Source organism: Pan troglodytes, chromosome 2 (assembly GCF_028858775.2).
Source record: "Pan troglodytes isolate AG18354 chromosome 2, NHGRI_mPanTro3-v2.0_pri, whole genome shotgun sequence".
Lineage (NCBI taxonomy): Eukaryota > Metazoa > Chordata > Mammalia > Primates > Hominidae > Pan > Pan troglodytes.
The window spans coordinates 163,450,706-163,468,168 of record NC_086015.1 but is presented as its reverse complement, the minus strand read 5'-3'; the positions used below and the strand labels follow the sequence as shown (position 1 = coordinate 163,468,168).

Here is a 17,463-nt window from a genome sequence, read left to right as displayed (position 1 = left end):
GCCTGGAGCTTCTGTGCCTTCATGGAATCAGGGTACATCACCTTCCTGGCACATCAATGTGTTCAACAAGGAAGCTCCACTGAGCTTTGAGTTTTGGTGTCTAGAGAATACTTTTGGGGTTTGATTACATGATTAATTAGGCATGATTATTTAAGTCATTGGCCATGTGATTGCACTCAGTTTCCAGCTCCCTTCTTCTCAAGAGGTTGCTAGTGGGGTGGAGGGCTGAAAGTACTCAACCCTCTGAACATGAGATTGGTCTTTCTGGTGACCAGCCGCTATCCTGAAGCTATCTAGGGGCTCACCAGAGTCGCCTTATTAGGATAATAATGGCACTTCTATCACTCAGAAAATTCCAAGCATTTTTGAAGCTACCTGCCAGGAGCCCAGGACAAAGACCAGACAAATTATTTATTAAACTACAGACCACCCCCTGGCCTATGACCATGGATCCCTTATGGCAAAAGGATCATTCCTGTCAATAGGACCAGCATGAATATGCCTAATGTTTGGAGGAATCAATATTGGGTAGAGATAGGAGGCTTTTAATTCCATTCCCAGTACATTTGATCATCACTATCAGTATTATACTCTTACCAACAATTCCAGTGTTATACCATATTGTAAAGTAAGAGTCAGAAGACACTAGCGCATTACTAGAGTTCTACTAGTCATTAATAATTAGTCCAGTCCATCATCATGTTCTGTGACCAAGTTGTCGTCAAGTTTAGGCCTCTGAGGTTTATAGGATTCCATTCAAGTTTGTCAAGTTCCAGGCAGGAGAGGTCTCAGCAATATATGGCTTCATCTTTTCATGTATCAGCTATAATTAAGCTAAGAAGCAATATCATTCTTTTGCTCTGAGCCTCTTTTGAAGCATTAATGTAATATTTTACTTACTGCATAACCCATTTATTCATTTCTTTACTCTCAGCTATTATTTCTCCTATCCATTTGTATAGAGCAAACAGGCTATTTCCGCTACCAGCCAATAAAGCTGCATTCACTATTAAACCTAAATTCTCCAGATGGAGTGAAGACACAACCTATCCTATCAGGTCCTTAGGAATTTTGACGTTAAGGCTTAAAAGTATAGTTACAGTTTCTTTCTTGGGAACCATCTCTGCTTCTGGCATTTGTAGTGGTAGCCCTGGTCTTGGGACCGTGGTGTCAGGTAGGAGAAGGTGATATAAGGAAGAAAGAAAAAAGTGTTTTGCCATACCAGCGTCCTCCTTTCTCCTCCCCCTCTCCCTGAGATCCATCAAAAAAACAAAAGGAGGTCGAGGCGGGCACATCACAAGGTCAGGAGTTTGAACAACCTGACCAACATGGTGAAACCCTGTCTCTACTAAAAATGTAAAAATTAGCTGGCCGTGGTGGTGTGCACCTGTAATCCCAGCTACTCAGGAGGCTGAGGCAGGAGAATTGCTTGAACCTGGCAGGTGGAGGTTGCAGTGAGCTGAGATCGCGCCACTGCACTCCAGCCTGGGTGACAGAGCGAGACTCCGTCTCAAAAGAAAAAAAAAAAAAAAAAGGAATCTCTCTAGTGCAGGAATCTATATCTCTTTGCTTCTCTCTTGATGAATCCATACTCATGCTGGTAATGCAAGCCAGTTCTTCATACTTTCCCCTGTTTTAGAAAACCACTGTTTTAACTTGCCATTCTGATTCTTTACCAAACCATTACTCTGGGGAAGATATCTTTCTGCCCATTGTTGGACATTATGGATTGTAAGGTATGTTCCTTGGTCTGACAAAATGTGACTAGGTGGTCCAAATCAATGCATTATGTTCTCTGCTGGTTCTTTTATAGTTCCCTCAGTATTTGCCAGGCTACCACTGGTTAAGTAAAGCCCAGTGCGGACTCGGCATCTATTCATGTCAGGACCCTTTTGTAGCCCTCCAGGGCTACTGGCATGAGTCCAAGTTTCCAGCTATGTGTAGGGCCTTCCTCTGAGGGAATCTGCCCTATAGCCATCTGCAGTCTGTCATGGGCAGACAGAAAGTTCTTACTGGTATTTTGTGCCTCAGAGGGTTTGAGAGGAACATTTCTAGATTCAGTTCATCTCTGCATTGCTGCAGCCCCCAGTGTCCACTTGCTTCATATACCCAGGGGGCTACCTCAAGCAGGCATCCTGAGGTATTTGCTCGTCAATTCCAATCACCTTTTGAACCTTGAAGGGGAAGTCTCCCGATAGGCATTGATACGACATACCTTAATGCACCCATCAGATTCCCACAGTAAGTTCCTTGAGGCTGTACCCTATATGGGCATCCCTATAATAGGCCAGTTTTCCACTGTCCTTCTTGCCTGACCATGTGACCATGGCCTGCGAGTTAATAAAAACTCAGATATCGAGGCAAACAGCATGCAGTGCAGCCCACCACGCTTATTTGTTTTCACCTTCTTCTGTCAGAGGAATGGCCTTACAAATAAAATGTTGTATGTTCACAATTGAACTGCTATTCATAAACCAAGCAGCTATTTGTTGGTTAATTGAGAGCTGTTTATAGGCCACTGTCCGAGTGTCAACAGAATCTGGCAGCAACTCAAGTGGTTCCAAAGTCCATCAGAGCAGGTAGACTCATGAATACACTGTGTAACTTTTTGCATTTCCCAGTAATGTGTTCCTACTCAATACATTTCATTTTATTATGAAACTCTTCTGGGCATTGCCTTTCCTAGTAGAATGTGTTTCCAGTATCACCTAAGATACTATGGGTACATTAGATTTCAAGATTATTTTCTATTCTTCGGTTATAGGGGCAGTTTCAATTAATGTCAAATAGCAAGCTAGTAATTGCCTCTCAGATGGGAATTCTCTAGTCCAAAATCCCAGTAATTTTCACTGAGAGGTGTTCATAGGCTTTCGCCTGTAAGTTCCAATCTGTATTCTACCCAGCGTTTTTGTATAGAGAATTCATCCATACTAGTTCATATACTGATTGATATTAAAGGCCTGTTGAACTAGAGTAATCTTATTGATTCCCATTTTGCATTCCTAATTAATATTGCTTAAAGGGTAGATTTACATGCTCTCTGTTTCACATTACTTGATAGAGGAAACGCTCTCCAGTCAGACATAATATCAGTCCGCATAATATATCCTGGTAAATGAGACACAACTACTTAACATAAAGCTCGTTTAGGGCCAGATGTGGCTCACATCTGTAACCCCAGCACTTTGGGAAGCCGAGGCAGGTGGATCACCTGAGGTCAGGAATTCAAGACCAGCCTGGCCAACATGGCGAAACCCCGACTTTACTAAAAATACAAAAAAAAATTAGCTGGCATCCCAGCTATTCGGGAGGGTGAGGCAGGAGAGTTGCTTGAACCCAGGAGGCAGAGTTTGCAGTGAGCCGAGATCACACCACTGCACTCCAGCCACAACAAGAGCAAAAACTCGTCTAAACAAAACAAAACAAAACAAAACAAAAAAACAAACAAAAAAACCACCAAAGCTTGTTTTAAATATACGAATTTTCATCCAAAACTTTCGCCTAAATCCCATTAGCTCTTGCATTTCTATATCTTCTCAATCTAGTTATGACTCCCATTAGGACTTTCTTTTTTCTTTTTTTTTTTCTTTTTTTTTTTTTTTTCTGTTTTTGAGACAGTCTCGCTCTGTTGCCCAGGCTGGAGTGCAGTGGCATGACCTTGGCTCACTGCAACCTCCTCCTCCCAGGTTCAAGTGATTCTCCTGCTTCAGCCTCCTGAATAGCTAGGATTACAGGCATGCACCACCACACCCAGCTAATTTTTTGTATTTTTAGGAGAGACGGGGTTTCACCATGTTGGCCAGGCGGGTCTCAAACTCCTAACCTCAAGTGATCTGCCTACCTCAGCCTCGCAAAATGCTCAGATTACAGGTGTGAGCCCGGCCCCATTAGGACTTTCAGTAGTAGGTGGGGGAGGTGTTCTGGTCAGACATAATATCTGTTCCCATGAAACATTCAGGTAAAGGAGACACAGCCTGTTCACATAAAGTCTGTTCAAACTCTCCAGTTTTCATTCAAACTTTCACCTTAATTCTACCAACCCTTGCACTTCTGTACCCTCTCAATTTAATTGTAGTCTCCTTTAGGGCTTCACCAGGGGGTTTTGGACCAAAGTACATGGCACTTTTGCGTCAAGGTGTCTAGAGTCTTCTCCTCTCCACCCCCTGACCATTTTGCCTACTCATGTGCTTAAGGTGTTGGGTCCCCCGCTCAGAATTGAGCCAAGGAACCCAGGCTCTTTCCTGAATCTTTTTCTTGATTAAATTGGTAGACCATTGCTCCAGGTAATTGAAGGTCAGGTTTCTTGTTGCCATCTTTGCCTTTCTGCTTTCCAAATTCTTCCAAACTAAGATGAATAAAGCAGATTTGCTTAGCACTCTTAAATGTTGGGGCACTAGCAGGACCGCCGCATTGGTCCACCCAACCTCTGTGTTTTGATCTCAGACTTCCACCCTGCTATGATGAGTCCCTTGACTCTCCCCTTTCTCTTTCCCTTTCATTTTACCCCCATCAGCGTTTGCTTTTTCACCTCGTTTCTTTAAAAAACAACCAAATAAAACTTTTGTTTTAGGTTCAGGGTACATGTGCAGGTTTGTTACATAGGTAAACTTGTGTCATAGGGGTTTGTTGTACAGATTATTTTATCACCTAGTTACTAAGCCTAGTACCCAATGATTATTTTTTCTGATCCTCTTCCCTCCTCCCACTCTTCACCCTCAAGCCCCCAGTCTCTGTTTCCCTCTTTGTGTCCATGAGTTCTCATTATTTAGCTCCCACTTATAAGTGTGAACATGTGGTAATTGGTTTTCTGTTTCTGCATTAGTTTGCTAAGGATAATGGCCTCCAGCTCCATCAACGTTCCCACAAAGAACATGATCTCATTTTTTTTATGGCTGCACAGTATTCCATAGTCTATATGTACAACATTTTCTTTATCAAATCTGTTATTGATGGGCATTTAAGTTAACTCCATGTCTTTGCCATTGTGAATAGGTGTTGCAGTGAACATTCGCATGCATGTGTCTTTATGGTAGACTGATTTATATTCCTTTGGGTATACACCCAGTAATGGGATTGCTGGGTTGAATGGTAGTTCTGTTTTTAGCTCTTTGAGGAATTGCCACACTCCTCTCCACAATGACTGAACTAATTTACCTTCCCACCAACAGTGTAAAACTATTCCCTTTTCTCCACAAATCACCAGCATCTGTTATTTTTTGACTTTTTAATAATAGCCATTCTGACTGGTGTGAGATGGTATCTCATTGTGGTTTTGATCTGTATTTCTCTATTTTGTTCATATGTTTGTTGGCCACATGTATATCTTCTTTTAAGTGTCTGTTCCTGTCCTTTGCCCAGTTTTTAGTGTTTTTTTCTTGTAAATTTGTTAAGCTCCTTATAGATGTTGGATATTAGACTTTTGTCAGATGCACAGTTTGCAGAAATTTTCTCCTATTCTGTAGGTTGTCTGTTTACTCTGTTGGTAGTTTCTTTTGCTGTGCAGAAGGTCTTAAGTTTAATTAGATTCTATTTGTCAATTTTTGCTTTTGTTGCGATTGCTTTTGGCATCTTTGCCATGAAATCTTTCCTTGTTCCCATGTCCAGAATGGTATTGCCTAGGTTGTCTTCCAGGGTTTTTATAGTTTTGTTCGCTATATTTTCTTTTTTTGTTGTTTTTTGTTTTTGAAACGGAGTCTCGCTCTGTCACCCAGGCTGGAGTGCAGTGGTGTGAGCTCGGCTCACTGCAAGCTCCGCCTCCCGGGTTCACGCCATTCTCCTGCCTCAGCCTCCTGAGTAGCTGGGACTACAGGCGCAGGCTGCCACGCCTGGCTAATTTTTTGTATTTTTAGTAGAGACAGGGTTTCACCATTGTAGCCAGGATGGTCTCGATCTCCTGACCTTGTGATCCGCCCACCTCGGCCTCCCAAAGTGCTGGGATTACAGGCATGAGCCACCACACCCAGACTGCACTGTATTTCTTAATAACTGTTTAAATATTTTTTTCCCAGTTTGGATGAGTTTCTAGACACTTCCCTCTGTCTGTCCCTATTCTCTTAGGGATCATTTTAGTCTTTTTCATGATTTGTTTCAACATAACTTTTTCCTTTGAAAATGACTCTGAGGCTAGTGCCTGTTCCTTGAACTGGCAAGAATCCAATATCTTTCCCAACACATTCATTCCTTCAGTAGGGGCCCTGAGACTAGAGGCCATAATTTAGACTGGCCAGAATTTATATTTGATTCATCTCTTCCTTTCATTTTTAGCTATTATATTATAGATAGTAATTACCAAGAGATTGTATATTTCTCTTTTTTCTTACTGTTTTGCATTTTCCTATACATTTAGTGAGCCAGTTCCCCAGAAGATATATGCATCATCTCTAAATTTCATTGGTAACTTTTACCTCCAATAACTGATTGCAGCATAGCTGGTGTTTCATACCCTGGGTGACCCCATGGCCATGGAGGAATCAGAAGTTCTTCATCCCCTGCCCTTTCATCCTTTCTCTTCCCAAACCATATGTTTCAGTAACCTGATACCAACTATTCCATTTTCACCTCAACTGGGTATACTGCAATTCATTTCTACACTACCCAGAGTTAATGTAGACACCAAAGCTTAAGGGCAGTCTTCCACAAGACTGCTCCTATTTCAGATGACAGCCACAAGTCTAAGGCTCCCCCAGCCCCACTGCAGCTGCCTACTTTTCTGACCAACTGGCTATAAATTCTGGGGTTCCCACAATGCCTTCAAGTTCGATAATTCACTAAAATGACTCACAGAACTCAGGAAAGCTATACTTATTATTACAGTTTTATTATAAAGGATGGACACAGAGTTTCTGTGCCCTCTCCTCTCAGGACACATCACCTTCCCAGCTCATCAGTGTGTTCACTAACCAGGAAGCTCCGCTGAGCTTTGGCGTTCAGAATTTGTATGGGGTTTTATTACATTGGCATGGTTAATTAAATCATTGGCCACATGATGAACCAGTCTCCAGCCTGCTTCCCATCTCCAGAGACTGGGAACCTGAAAGTTCAGACCTTCTAACCACATGCTTGATCTGATTATCAGCCCCTATCCTGAAGCTATCTAGGGGCCCACCAAGAGTCTCCTCACTAGCAATAATAAAGATACTCTAATCACTCAGGAAATTCTCAGGGTTTTTGAAGCTCCAGGACAAAGACCAGATAAATTATTGATTGTACCAGAGTAGCATATTAATAACAGAAGACTAAGCAGCACATAACACGTTGCCTGGCATTATAGTAGACATTCAACATGTTTTTCCTTTGCGGAATATGATGGTCTATTGTTGGGGCTTAGAAACTGATACCCCAAAATATGGTGCTTTGACATGCTGTGCTGAAGTTCCCTTATCTGCCTCAACTTCAGACCCACCAAAGAAGACAACAATTCCCTCTGGTCCCTTCCCTGAGTTTTCCTTAACTAAACTCATATTGCAGGAAGAAATACAGAAAGCTGTCAACACACCTGGGCAGACTTTTGTCACAAACCATTGTGTGTTCTGTGGGCCCAACAGACTGTTCCAGGCCACTGTATGTTCTTCATGCCCACTGAATTCCCCTAGAAATCATTTACTACCTGTTCTAAAAACCATCCACACTTCCCCATCTCCATTTCCCTTAAAAAGGGGAAGAAGTGGCTTTTAACCATCTGCACCCCATTGTATGGTAGGGTAATCACTCTCTGATTCTCCCCCATGCAAGCTAATAAATTTGTATGCCATTTCTCCTATTAATCTGCCTTTTGTGAGTTGATTTTCAGCTAACCTTCAAAGGACAAAGAGGAAGTTTTCCTTTGGCCTCTACACTATGATGTTATATTAGTTTAAATCAAAGTTATCAGAATTATAAATTACATTCACATTTGGACTTCCCATTGTTGAGCCTGTGGAGCATTAATGCCATACCATTAATAAAAATTCTAATTAGGGAATGTGTTTTAGGAAGAAGTATTCAGTTTTATTGTTTTCATAAGAAATGTGACCACATTAATAAATTAAAATTGGATGCTGCTGCTCTCTCTGTGGTCTAGAGAGTTAAATAATTTCTTATAAGGATTATAATAGTTTCACTGAATTTTACCAGTAAAAATTCTAATATAACACATTAATTAATGTTCTACTTTTTTTCAAGTAATCTTCCTCTTTGAGGCATCAACTGGAAAGCCGTTAGGTGATGGAAAGTTTCTTTCTCATAAGGTAATGGACATTAACTACTTCTAATGTAAATAGCCACTATTTATTTATTTCCTTTTCAAAATTAATGTTTTCATTTTAAAGAGGACACAAAGGAATTAGTTTTTTATTTAAAATCAATGTGCATTCTCCATTGACTATTTTGCCTAAAGATGTCACAGTTAAAGACTAAGCACTGGTAAAGTTTGTGATAGGAAGCTATACATGCAAATTAGTTGAATAAAAGGATCTGACTTATATGTCTGTTGTCAAACTCTTCACTGTTTTTCAGTTACATGTTCTTTTTTGATTAAAATTTTAGCACTTATCAGTAAATAAAAATGTATTTGTGTTTCTAAGTATCTTGCAGTTTTCTCATTGACCTGTTCTTAGCCAGCATTTTCTTTAGGTTTTAAGACTGTAGTAAGAAATCTCTATACAAAGTACAAAAGACCCTGAATTGTAAGTTGTTTATTGGTTTCTGATTTTTAGCCTTAGAAAAAGAAGCACATTGCATTGAGTTATCCTTCTAAATTGCTGATATATTAGGGTCTAAAGACACTTTTAGTTTTATTAATACTTCTAGTGAACTGTTACTCAAAATTATATATATATTTTTGTAATTATTAGTTTTTTTGTTTGTTTGTTTTTGGTAGAGACAGGGTTTTGCCATGTTGCCCAGGCTGGTCTCGAACTCCTGAGCTCAAGCAATCCACTCGCCTCAGACCCCCAAAGTTCTAGGATTACAGACGTGAGCCACCATGCCTGGCCCTAGTTTTAAATTTGAATAACAAATACATTCATATGATTCAGAAATCAAAAAGCATTAAAAAGTATACAGTGGTAGTCTCCCTACTATACCTATTATTCATCACTGTAGTGCCTCTCCACCAAATAAGTAACCATTATTATTAATCTCTTATATATTCTTCCAGAGATTTTTAGTGTATGTATCAACAAAACTGATATATGTTCTCTTCTTCCCCTTTTACAAAAATGTAACAAACAATTTTACACTTTGCTTTTTTCATATAATACTGTCTTTCTGGAGATAGTTCCATATCTATACATAAAGTGCTTTCCCAACCCTTTTTCCTCCCACTGTATGGTATAACATTTTATGTATGTATCAGAATTTAAACTGTTTCCAATCTTTTGCCATTAGTATTACAGTATTGCCAAGATGAATTACCTTGCATATACATCTTCTTATACATGTGCTAGTGTAACTGTGGAATTTATTCTTGAAATATTGTTGCTGGGTCAAAGGATATGAGAATTTGTAATTTTAATAAGTATTGTGAAGTTATCTTCCAAAGAGAGTGTATCAATTTACCTTTGCACTGGTAATATATGAGGTGCTTATTTCCCTATAACCTCTCCGTTATTGTCATTTTTAATCCAAACTATATAAGCAGAGTTTTTCCTCTTCAGTAAGATTAAGCATATCAAAAGGAGTAAATGTCTCAGCTTTTCAAGATGCAGTCATTTTTGTTAGTAGGATTGAAAGGAGAGTCAATTAATAAGCTTAAATATTTATTTTAATGTTATAACTCTTTCTGTAACACTTTTCCTAAGTGTAAGAATTTCCTAATTTACAATTAAAATAATTTAATTTACAATTAAAATAATTTATAATTTCCTAATTATAAGAATGGAAGTGTCTTCTACATGTCACACTTCACCCAATTACCCAGTACATTTGTATGCAATACAAAGGATTTTTAAATTTTACATTCTATAAAATAATAGAAAAATCACCCAATCTATTTTATTTTATATGTGGAAGAAATTCATATCCAGGATCTTCCCAATAACAGAGCCCAAACTAGAACTCAAGTCTGTGTATTAGTAAATGAATATTAATTAGTGTAGGGCAAGGGAGACGGTTCTAATGAACACAAAACTGCTTTTATGTCCCACTACAAAGAGTAACCCAGGAAGAATAGAACATATGTGGAGGTGGTAGGACTTGACAAGAGGAAAATGGGGGAAGCCCTGCTGAATGAAGTGGGGGACCCCCTCTTCCCCTATGTACATAGGCATTATTACTATCCATCTTTGATTTTTAATTTCTTAGGAGAATCATATCTGTTTAACAGTGTTTTTAAAAGAATACACTAGGTTATGATGATGATGATGACGATGATAAGCAATTCTTTATTGTAAAGATCAGTTTCTCTGAAACATTTCCATTTTGAAAATACCTAGAGTTATATTTCATGCATGCCTTGATATATATGAAACCAAATTCTTTTCTTTCTTAAAATATAAATTATGGTATTCCAGAAAGAGTTGAACTTTTTAAAATGTATTATGAACTGGTATATGACTGATTCATCAATTTGGATAAAGGTGTATGTGTATTTTGTTTTACTTTAAAAAGTGTTTTTTATAGTACATTTTGATACAATGACTTGATGTTGTGGTCATTATTCTGGTTGAATTCACAATTCCTACCAAAGTCTTCAGGAAGTAAATAAATCTTGCTTGGTTTGAATTAAAATGAATCTATATTAAAACATTTTCAAGTTATAGTAAAATTCATCTCACTAGCAAATGAAAAGCAGTGATCTTGGAGTTAGAAGTCTGAGTTGCAAGTTTAGATATACTTGACACTGGCTTTTTCTGAGCAAAATCACTTAGTGAATATGAGTCTAGTCTTCTGATTTGCAAAGTAAGTATAGTAATACCTACATTACAAGCTTGTTTCCTATTTTGCAAGAATGAATGTGAGAGAATCTGTAGAATTTAAGGCCCTGGACACATGATGTATTTCCACATATTTCCAAAATTTTTTAAATAAATATTTAAGATATAGTTGTTAGGCAACTTATTAATCAAAATAGACCTCTCATATGATACTCAGAATTGCCTGACCCTTTCACCTTGACTACGAAAGGTAGGACAGGACAGATCGAGTGTTTCTCAGCCTACAGAATATCAAAATACATATTATTTTATTGTATTTTAAGAGGTATCTTTTCCTTGGATGTCAGGCAAATATACTTCAGTGCAGCTTTTGAACGATTAACATATTGGCAGTTTAAAATTATTTAACGGACATTTTATCATTATAAATGGGTAAATGACATTTAATTGATTTTAAAGGAAATGATTTTATAATTAATTAAAATGATCTTATGTCAAACACTAAAACTAACCCAGTATTTACATTTTAAAAAAATTTTAGAATGAAATCTTGGAAATTGCTCTGGATCAAAAAGGACTTACCAATGATAGAAAAATTGCTTTCATTGATAAAAATAGAGATCTCTGTATCACTTCTGTGAAACGATTTGGGAAGGAAGAACAAATTATCAAGCTTGGTAAAATAATTTTAATACATTTTAAGTTTTAATTGTCAACTTTCTTATATTTGCTGTAATAAATAATTTGAATGAATCTGGAAATGTTTTAATGTTTTGATCTTGTAATACTTCTTAGCTATTTAACCCTTTTTTTAAAAAAGTAGGAGTGAAAGTTTATTAAAAAGCTTTATTTTTGAATTTTTATTGTGTTTTATTGAGACAGGGTCTCACTCTGTCACCCATGCTGGAGTGGAGTGGCAAGATCAAGGCTCACCAAAACCTCCGCTTCCTGGGCTCAAGTGATTCTCCTGCCTCAGCCTCCCAAGTAACTAGGACTACAGGCATGTGCCACCACATCCAGCTAAATTTTTTTGTATTTTTGGTAGAGACAAGGTTTCACCATGTTGCCCAGGCTGGTCTCGAACTCCTGAGCTCAAGCCATCCACCTGCCTCCGTCTCTTAAAGTGCTGGGATTACAGGCGTAAGCCACTGGGCCCGGCCTATTTGAAAGCTTTAGAGCAGGAAAGAAAGGAAATAAAGTAAACTTGGTAGAGGGCAAGCAGGCAGCTTGAGAGATCAAGTGCACTGTTTGATCTTTGACTTGGGGTTTTATACTTTGGCATGCTTCTGGGGAGTTGCAACCCTTCTGCCCTAATTCTTCCCTTGGGTGGGCTGTCCACATGTATAGTGGCCTGCCAGCACCTGGGAGGGGCCACATGCACAGTGTGTTTACTAAAGTTATACACATGCTCACTTGAGGCGTTTTTCCCTTACCACTCCAGTGTTTCTAGAGGAAGTTTGTATACCAGTTAAACTCCTCCACCATTTTGCCTGTTAGTCATGTGTGAGCCCACTCACCTAGCTCTTGAGATCTTATTGAGAAGCTACTGATTTCCAGTTTCGGTGTTTATATTGAGAGACTACCTTTCCCTGGCACTGGCTGCAACCAATTATTATTTTAGAGAGACAGCTTAACAACAGCCTGACCATCACCTGATGGTCACCTGACATTCCTGGTGCTGGTGGCAGGGGCCTCTCCTGACTTGCTCATGTCTGCCTGACTACCTGCTGTAACATTTCCACCCTCAAGAGTCCAAGACCCCAATTCTATGGGGAAAATGGACAAAAGTCAGTCTTCTGTAACTGCTTCCTGCTGACAGAGGGGCAATGGTGGTTATTCTGTGGATCTTGGCCTCTTGCTAGCTGTCAGGGCAGGGTGGCTCCGTGGGTTGGTGAAAGCAGTATGCAGCTAGGTCCAAGGGAGACAAGAGAGGACTTCACCTCTGTCATGTCCCACTGATGGGCAGACTAGGGGTCCCCTGTAGAAGAGTGACTCTTGAATATTGAGGGGACGGTATTCCTCACTGAGGATCATCTGGAGCTTGATGGCCTGAGGGCAAGAGGATTAACTTATTAGCAAGTCTTTAGCTGCTGCAGCTAAATTGTCACTGAAAGAAAGATTTACAAATTAAAAATATAAGGGTTCTAAGTAAAGCATTCAAATATTTCTGTAAATTCTTGTGTGATTGTTTTGTATGTGTTTTTCACCATTATAGAATCAGAAAGTAGAGTCATATCTACCAGAAATTATATGGGATTTTGTTTGTCAGGCATTTTGAAGATCTATTTTTAATTCTTACATATTAAAGCTAATAGCACATTAACATTCTTTTTAAATTAAGGAACAATGGTGCATACTTTGGCATGGAACGATACATGCAATATCCTTTGTGGACTTCAAGATACTCGATTTATAGTGTGGTATTACCCCAATACAGTTTATGTGGACAGAGACATTTTGCCTAAAACATTATATGAAAGGGATGCAAGGTAACATTTTACTGCATATAATTCTGTTTTGTAGTAAATAAAACTCTAATAGAGTATCATGTTTTGGCTTCTATTTTCAACCCTGCAAGGTGTTTTACACATTAGTCAGATTTATTGATGAATAAATTGTTCGGCTAAAGCTAGCTTGAGACTTAAGTGACAGAATCAAGTTGAAAGTGTGGTATGATATGAATTATTTATTTGTCCCTTATATGAATATAATTTTCAAGCTTAATATTGTGTAATGGTAGCTCAGGTAGTTTTCTCAGTGTGATCAAGTGATTTTAGTCTAGGCACTCTTTAAGATTTTTCAGGATGCACAACCTTGTGACAACTACCCAACGCTGTCACAGATTATCATTGACGTTAACACTTTCAAGAATGTAAATGTCTCTAGAATTGAATTTTTGGTTGATATTAAAAGTAGGAAAAGACCAAAGTTACTGAAATTTTTAAAAATTTATATGCTTCAGAAAATCAAACCATTTATATTCCTAAATTCTCTAACAAATAGCAAGGAGATCTCTTATTCTTGACAAAATAGGAATACAAAGGCTTCTTAATTCTAGACCTTAGCTTAGTTTTCAAATCTGTTTTGAGTTTGTTTTTAGTATTCAAATTCAAAACCTTAACAAAACTAGAGAGGCATCAAATTAAAACAGTGTATTTTTAAAAGTATTTGGACTAATGAAAAAAAATTAGTCTTTTTATTTAAAGGTCATCTCTTTTTACTTATTTATTTTTAGAGTCAAGGTCACACTCTGTTGCCAAAGCTGGAATGCAGTGGTGTAATCATGGCTCACTGCAGCCTGGGCTTAAGTGATCTTCCCAAGTAGTTAAGGCTGCAGGTGTGAGCCACTGCGCCTGGCTCACCTCTTTTTATTCTGAGAAAATAGTCTTGGAATTTAGTTTACTTTTTATTGTTTTACCCTTTAATACTTTTAAAAGCTAAAGCTATATAAATTGTTGTGATTTATCTTAAGCCTCAGGGAAAAAAAGATGATTTCAAATGCTCTTAGGAATAGCTCTCAAATATGTAATAATTTTTGCTACTTTATATAGCAAGTTATATTCAAATGTTTACATTCAAAGTTAATTCCAGGGAGAATATGTATTCAAATAAATACATTGAAATTTTTTTTGAACATATACATTCTCCCTGGAGTTAACCTTTGGGGGTGTGCCTTTTGGAGATTGGAGACTCCGTGTATATTTCACGGTCCACTCCTCAGATTTAATATACATGAAAAATTTTGCTCAGAATACAACTTTAAATTGTACTTTGCTTTTTTTTCAACAGTGAATTTAGTAAAAATCCCCATATTGTGAGTTTTGTTGGAAATCAAGTAACTATTAGAAGAGCTGATGGCTCCCTGGTTCACATCAGCATATCACCATATCCTGCTATTCTCCATGAATATGTAAGCAGTTCAAAATGGGAAGATGCTGTAAGACTTTGTCGCTTTGTTAAGGTAATTTACATTTTAGATTCATAGTTGTATATATATTTCATAGTAGTTTACCTTTGTGCAAAATGAGTAATGATAATAGGCTTAAAGGCTGGAAAAATTGTGAATAAGATCATGTCTTTTTTTATAAGTAAAGACATGGGCAATACAGAGGAATACATGTTGCTGTGTGATTTATTCTCTGAAGATGCTATAAAAATTTAAACTGTTTTTCCATACTGGCACATATAAAAATCTTCTGTGGAAGTTTTCTGAAAGTCAGGTTCCCAAGTTCTACTTCCGTAGAGATTCTAATTCATTATATCTGGATTGAGTCCTGGGCATATTTTTTAATTTCCTCAGATGATTGTTTTGTACAGCTAAGGTTAAGAATCTCTGCTTTCGGTCAGCCTTTTTCCAACTTGGTTGAATCTAGTATTTTTCAAACATGTTTGACCATAGACCTTTTTTATTGAACATCAGTGAACATTCCTTAGAATACACTTTTGTGAAATGACTTTTAGATGCTTTTTTTAACAATGGGTTGTTGGTGGTGAATAGCATCATTGTCTGGGGTAAATACCCGGAGTTTGTCATCTCACACCAAGAAAATCAAGGACGGACACATGTGGGTAGGTTAAGGAGTGGAAAGCGTAATAGGCAGAAGAAAGGAGAGAGGAGAGCAGCTCCTTGCCAGAGAGAGGAATCCAAAAAGGGAAAAGTGATGGACTGCAGCAGATTTCATAGGCAGGCTTGAGCAGGCCGTGTCTGATTTACATAGTGCTCACAGATTGGTTTGACCAGGTGTGACCTTTACATAGCACAGGGAAGGCTGGTTGCCCCACCCTAATCTTATTATGCAAATAGACTTTCCACCTGGCCAGTGCCATCTTGTCTACTCCTTACTGTACAGATGGCTGGCAAAAAGAGAAGATGGAGCTGTTGTTTGAACATCCCTAGTCCCAGGTAGCATATTGCTATGGGCACAACTACTGGCATTCATTCATGCAAGCTTCCAGCTTCCTTGTTTATATCTGCAGCTCTATTTTATAGGCTGCTCTTTGTTAGAAAAGAAAATGATTTGGGGGCTGCTTTTCATTAAAAGGAAAACCTTATCGTAAAGGACTTCTGTACCCTCACTATCTGCCTAAGTAATTTCTTCTTAACTGGTATATCAGTAGCAATCTACCATGATATCATTGTCTGAGAACTTCACTATTTCTTTGGTTCCCTATAAATTACATTTTTTGATACCTCGTCAAAAAGACTGGAAGGTTTATAACCTTGAGTTATTATTTTAAATTCAGAAATCTTAATAACTCAAAATTGAAAATTTCATTCAAAAGTTTTCTGTGTATTAATATATTTTAACAAAATGGCCACAATGAAATTCCCACATTATTTGTTTTTTTTAATGCCCTGCTCAGTAATTTTTATTTTTTAAATTAAAATATCATTTTAGTATGAGTATTTAAATCACTGCTTATTTTAAGGCAGTTCAGTCACATAGTTAAGATAATTGTTCTCATACTTTACTTTAGGAGCAAACCATGTGGGCTTGTCTAGCTGCTATGGCAGTTGCTAATCGAGATATGACTACTGCAGAAATAGCCTATGCAGCAATTGGTGAAGTAAGTAATTAATGTTTACATATATGTACATGTGTTTTTTCTTAGCGTAATTTATTATATTTCTGTTACTATCTACTTCAATATTTTTCTTTTCTTTTTTAGATTGATAAGGTTCAGTACATCAATTCTATAAAAAATCTTCCATCTAAAGAATCAAAAATGGCCCACATACTACTGTTTAGTGGGAACATACAGGAGGCTGAAATAGTACTTCTTCAGGCTGGCCTTGTTTATCAAGCAATCCAGATCAATATTAATCTCTACAACTGGGAAAGGTAATAAGAATGCTTTCCATCAATTCCAAAATCTGTTTGACCTTAATGTATTTTTCCATCTACCACTTAGTAAATTACATTTTCCACTATATTTTAGTTTCGTAACACCACAGAAGAATTTATTCATATTTATATTTGTGAATAGTTTGCAATTTATTTCTTCTCTGAACTTTTGACTGATTAAAAGTTGGGGTGTGAAGAAGAGAGGCTAGGGTGTTTCCTAAATTTTTGGTTTTAGCAACTGGAGAGATCATGACACCATACCATTTGCAGATTTGGTAGGGAAGATATTGAGTTTCATTTTAGCCAAGTTGAATTTGAAATACTCGCAAAAAGCTATAATCGTTGATTAAGTGGACCTGGAGCTCATAAGAAATATCTGAACTAGAGGTTTAGATTTAGGAGTCATTAGCAAATGGATAGTAGTTGAAGCAAGAGAAATGGATGCAATTGCCTGGGGAATATGTGGAATGAAAAGACATCCACTACATTATGAGATGGATGAAAGAAAAGAAAGACACCAAATGTTATTCCATAAAGCAGTCGGAAAGGCAGAGAAAAGAACCAAGAGAGATGTGTAGTACTAAGGAAAAAGAGGAAAGGATTGGTCAACAGCAATCAACAGCCTTACATTAGGCTCTCGGACAGATTGCTTTCTGAGGCAAAGTGGCATGCTGCTCTTCTCTGTGACATAAGAGGTTCCTCCCACTCATTCTCTCAGGTACATGTCTCCCAGTGAACAAAACTATAGTTTTTATGTACTCCTG

General features: G+C 37.8%; 1 protein-coding gene across 6 annotated transcripts in view; it reads left to right on the top strand.

The window, feature by feature from the left end:
• The window catches only part of IFT80 (intraflagellar transport 80), a 146,980-nt gene that overhangs the window by 109,953 nt on the left and 19,564 nt on the right, over positions 1 to 17,463 (top strand). For all 6 annotated transcript variants that reach the window (XM_063805243.1, XM_054680288.2, XM_054680287.2 and 3 more), the window contains 6 exon segments: positions 8,161 to 8,225; positions 11,395 to 11,530; positions 13,195 to 13,342; positions 14,643 to 14,814; positions 16,332 to 16,421; positions 16,524 to 16,696. In XM_063805243.1, coding sequence (XP_063661313.1) covers positions 8,161 to 8,225; positions 11,395 to 11,530; positions 13,195 to 13,342; positions 14,643 to 14,814; positions 16,332 to 16,421; positions 16,524 to 16,696 — 784 coding nt within the window.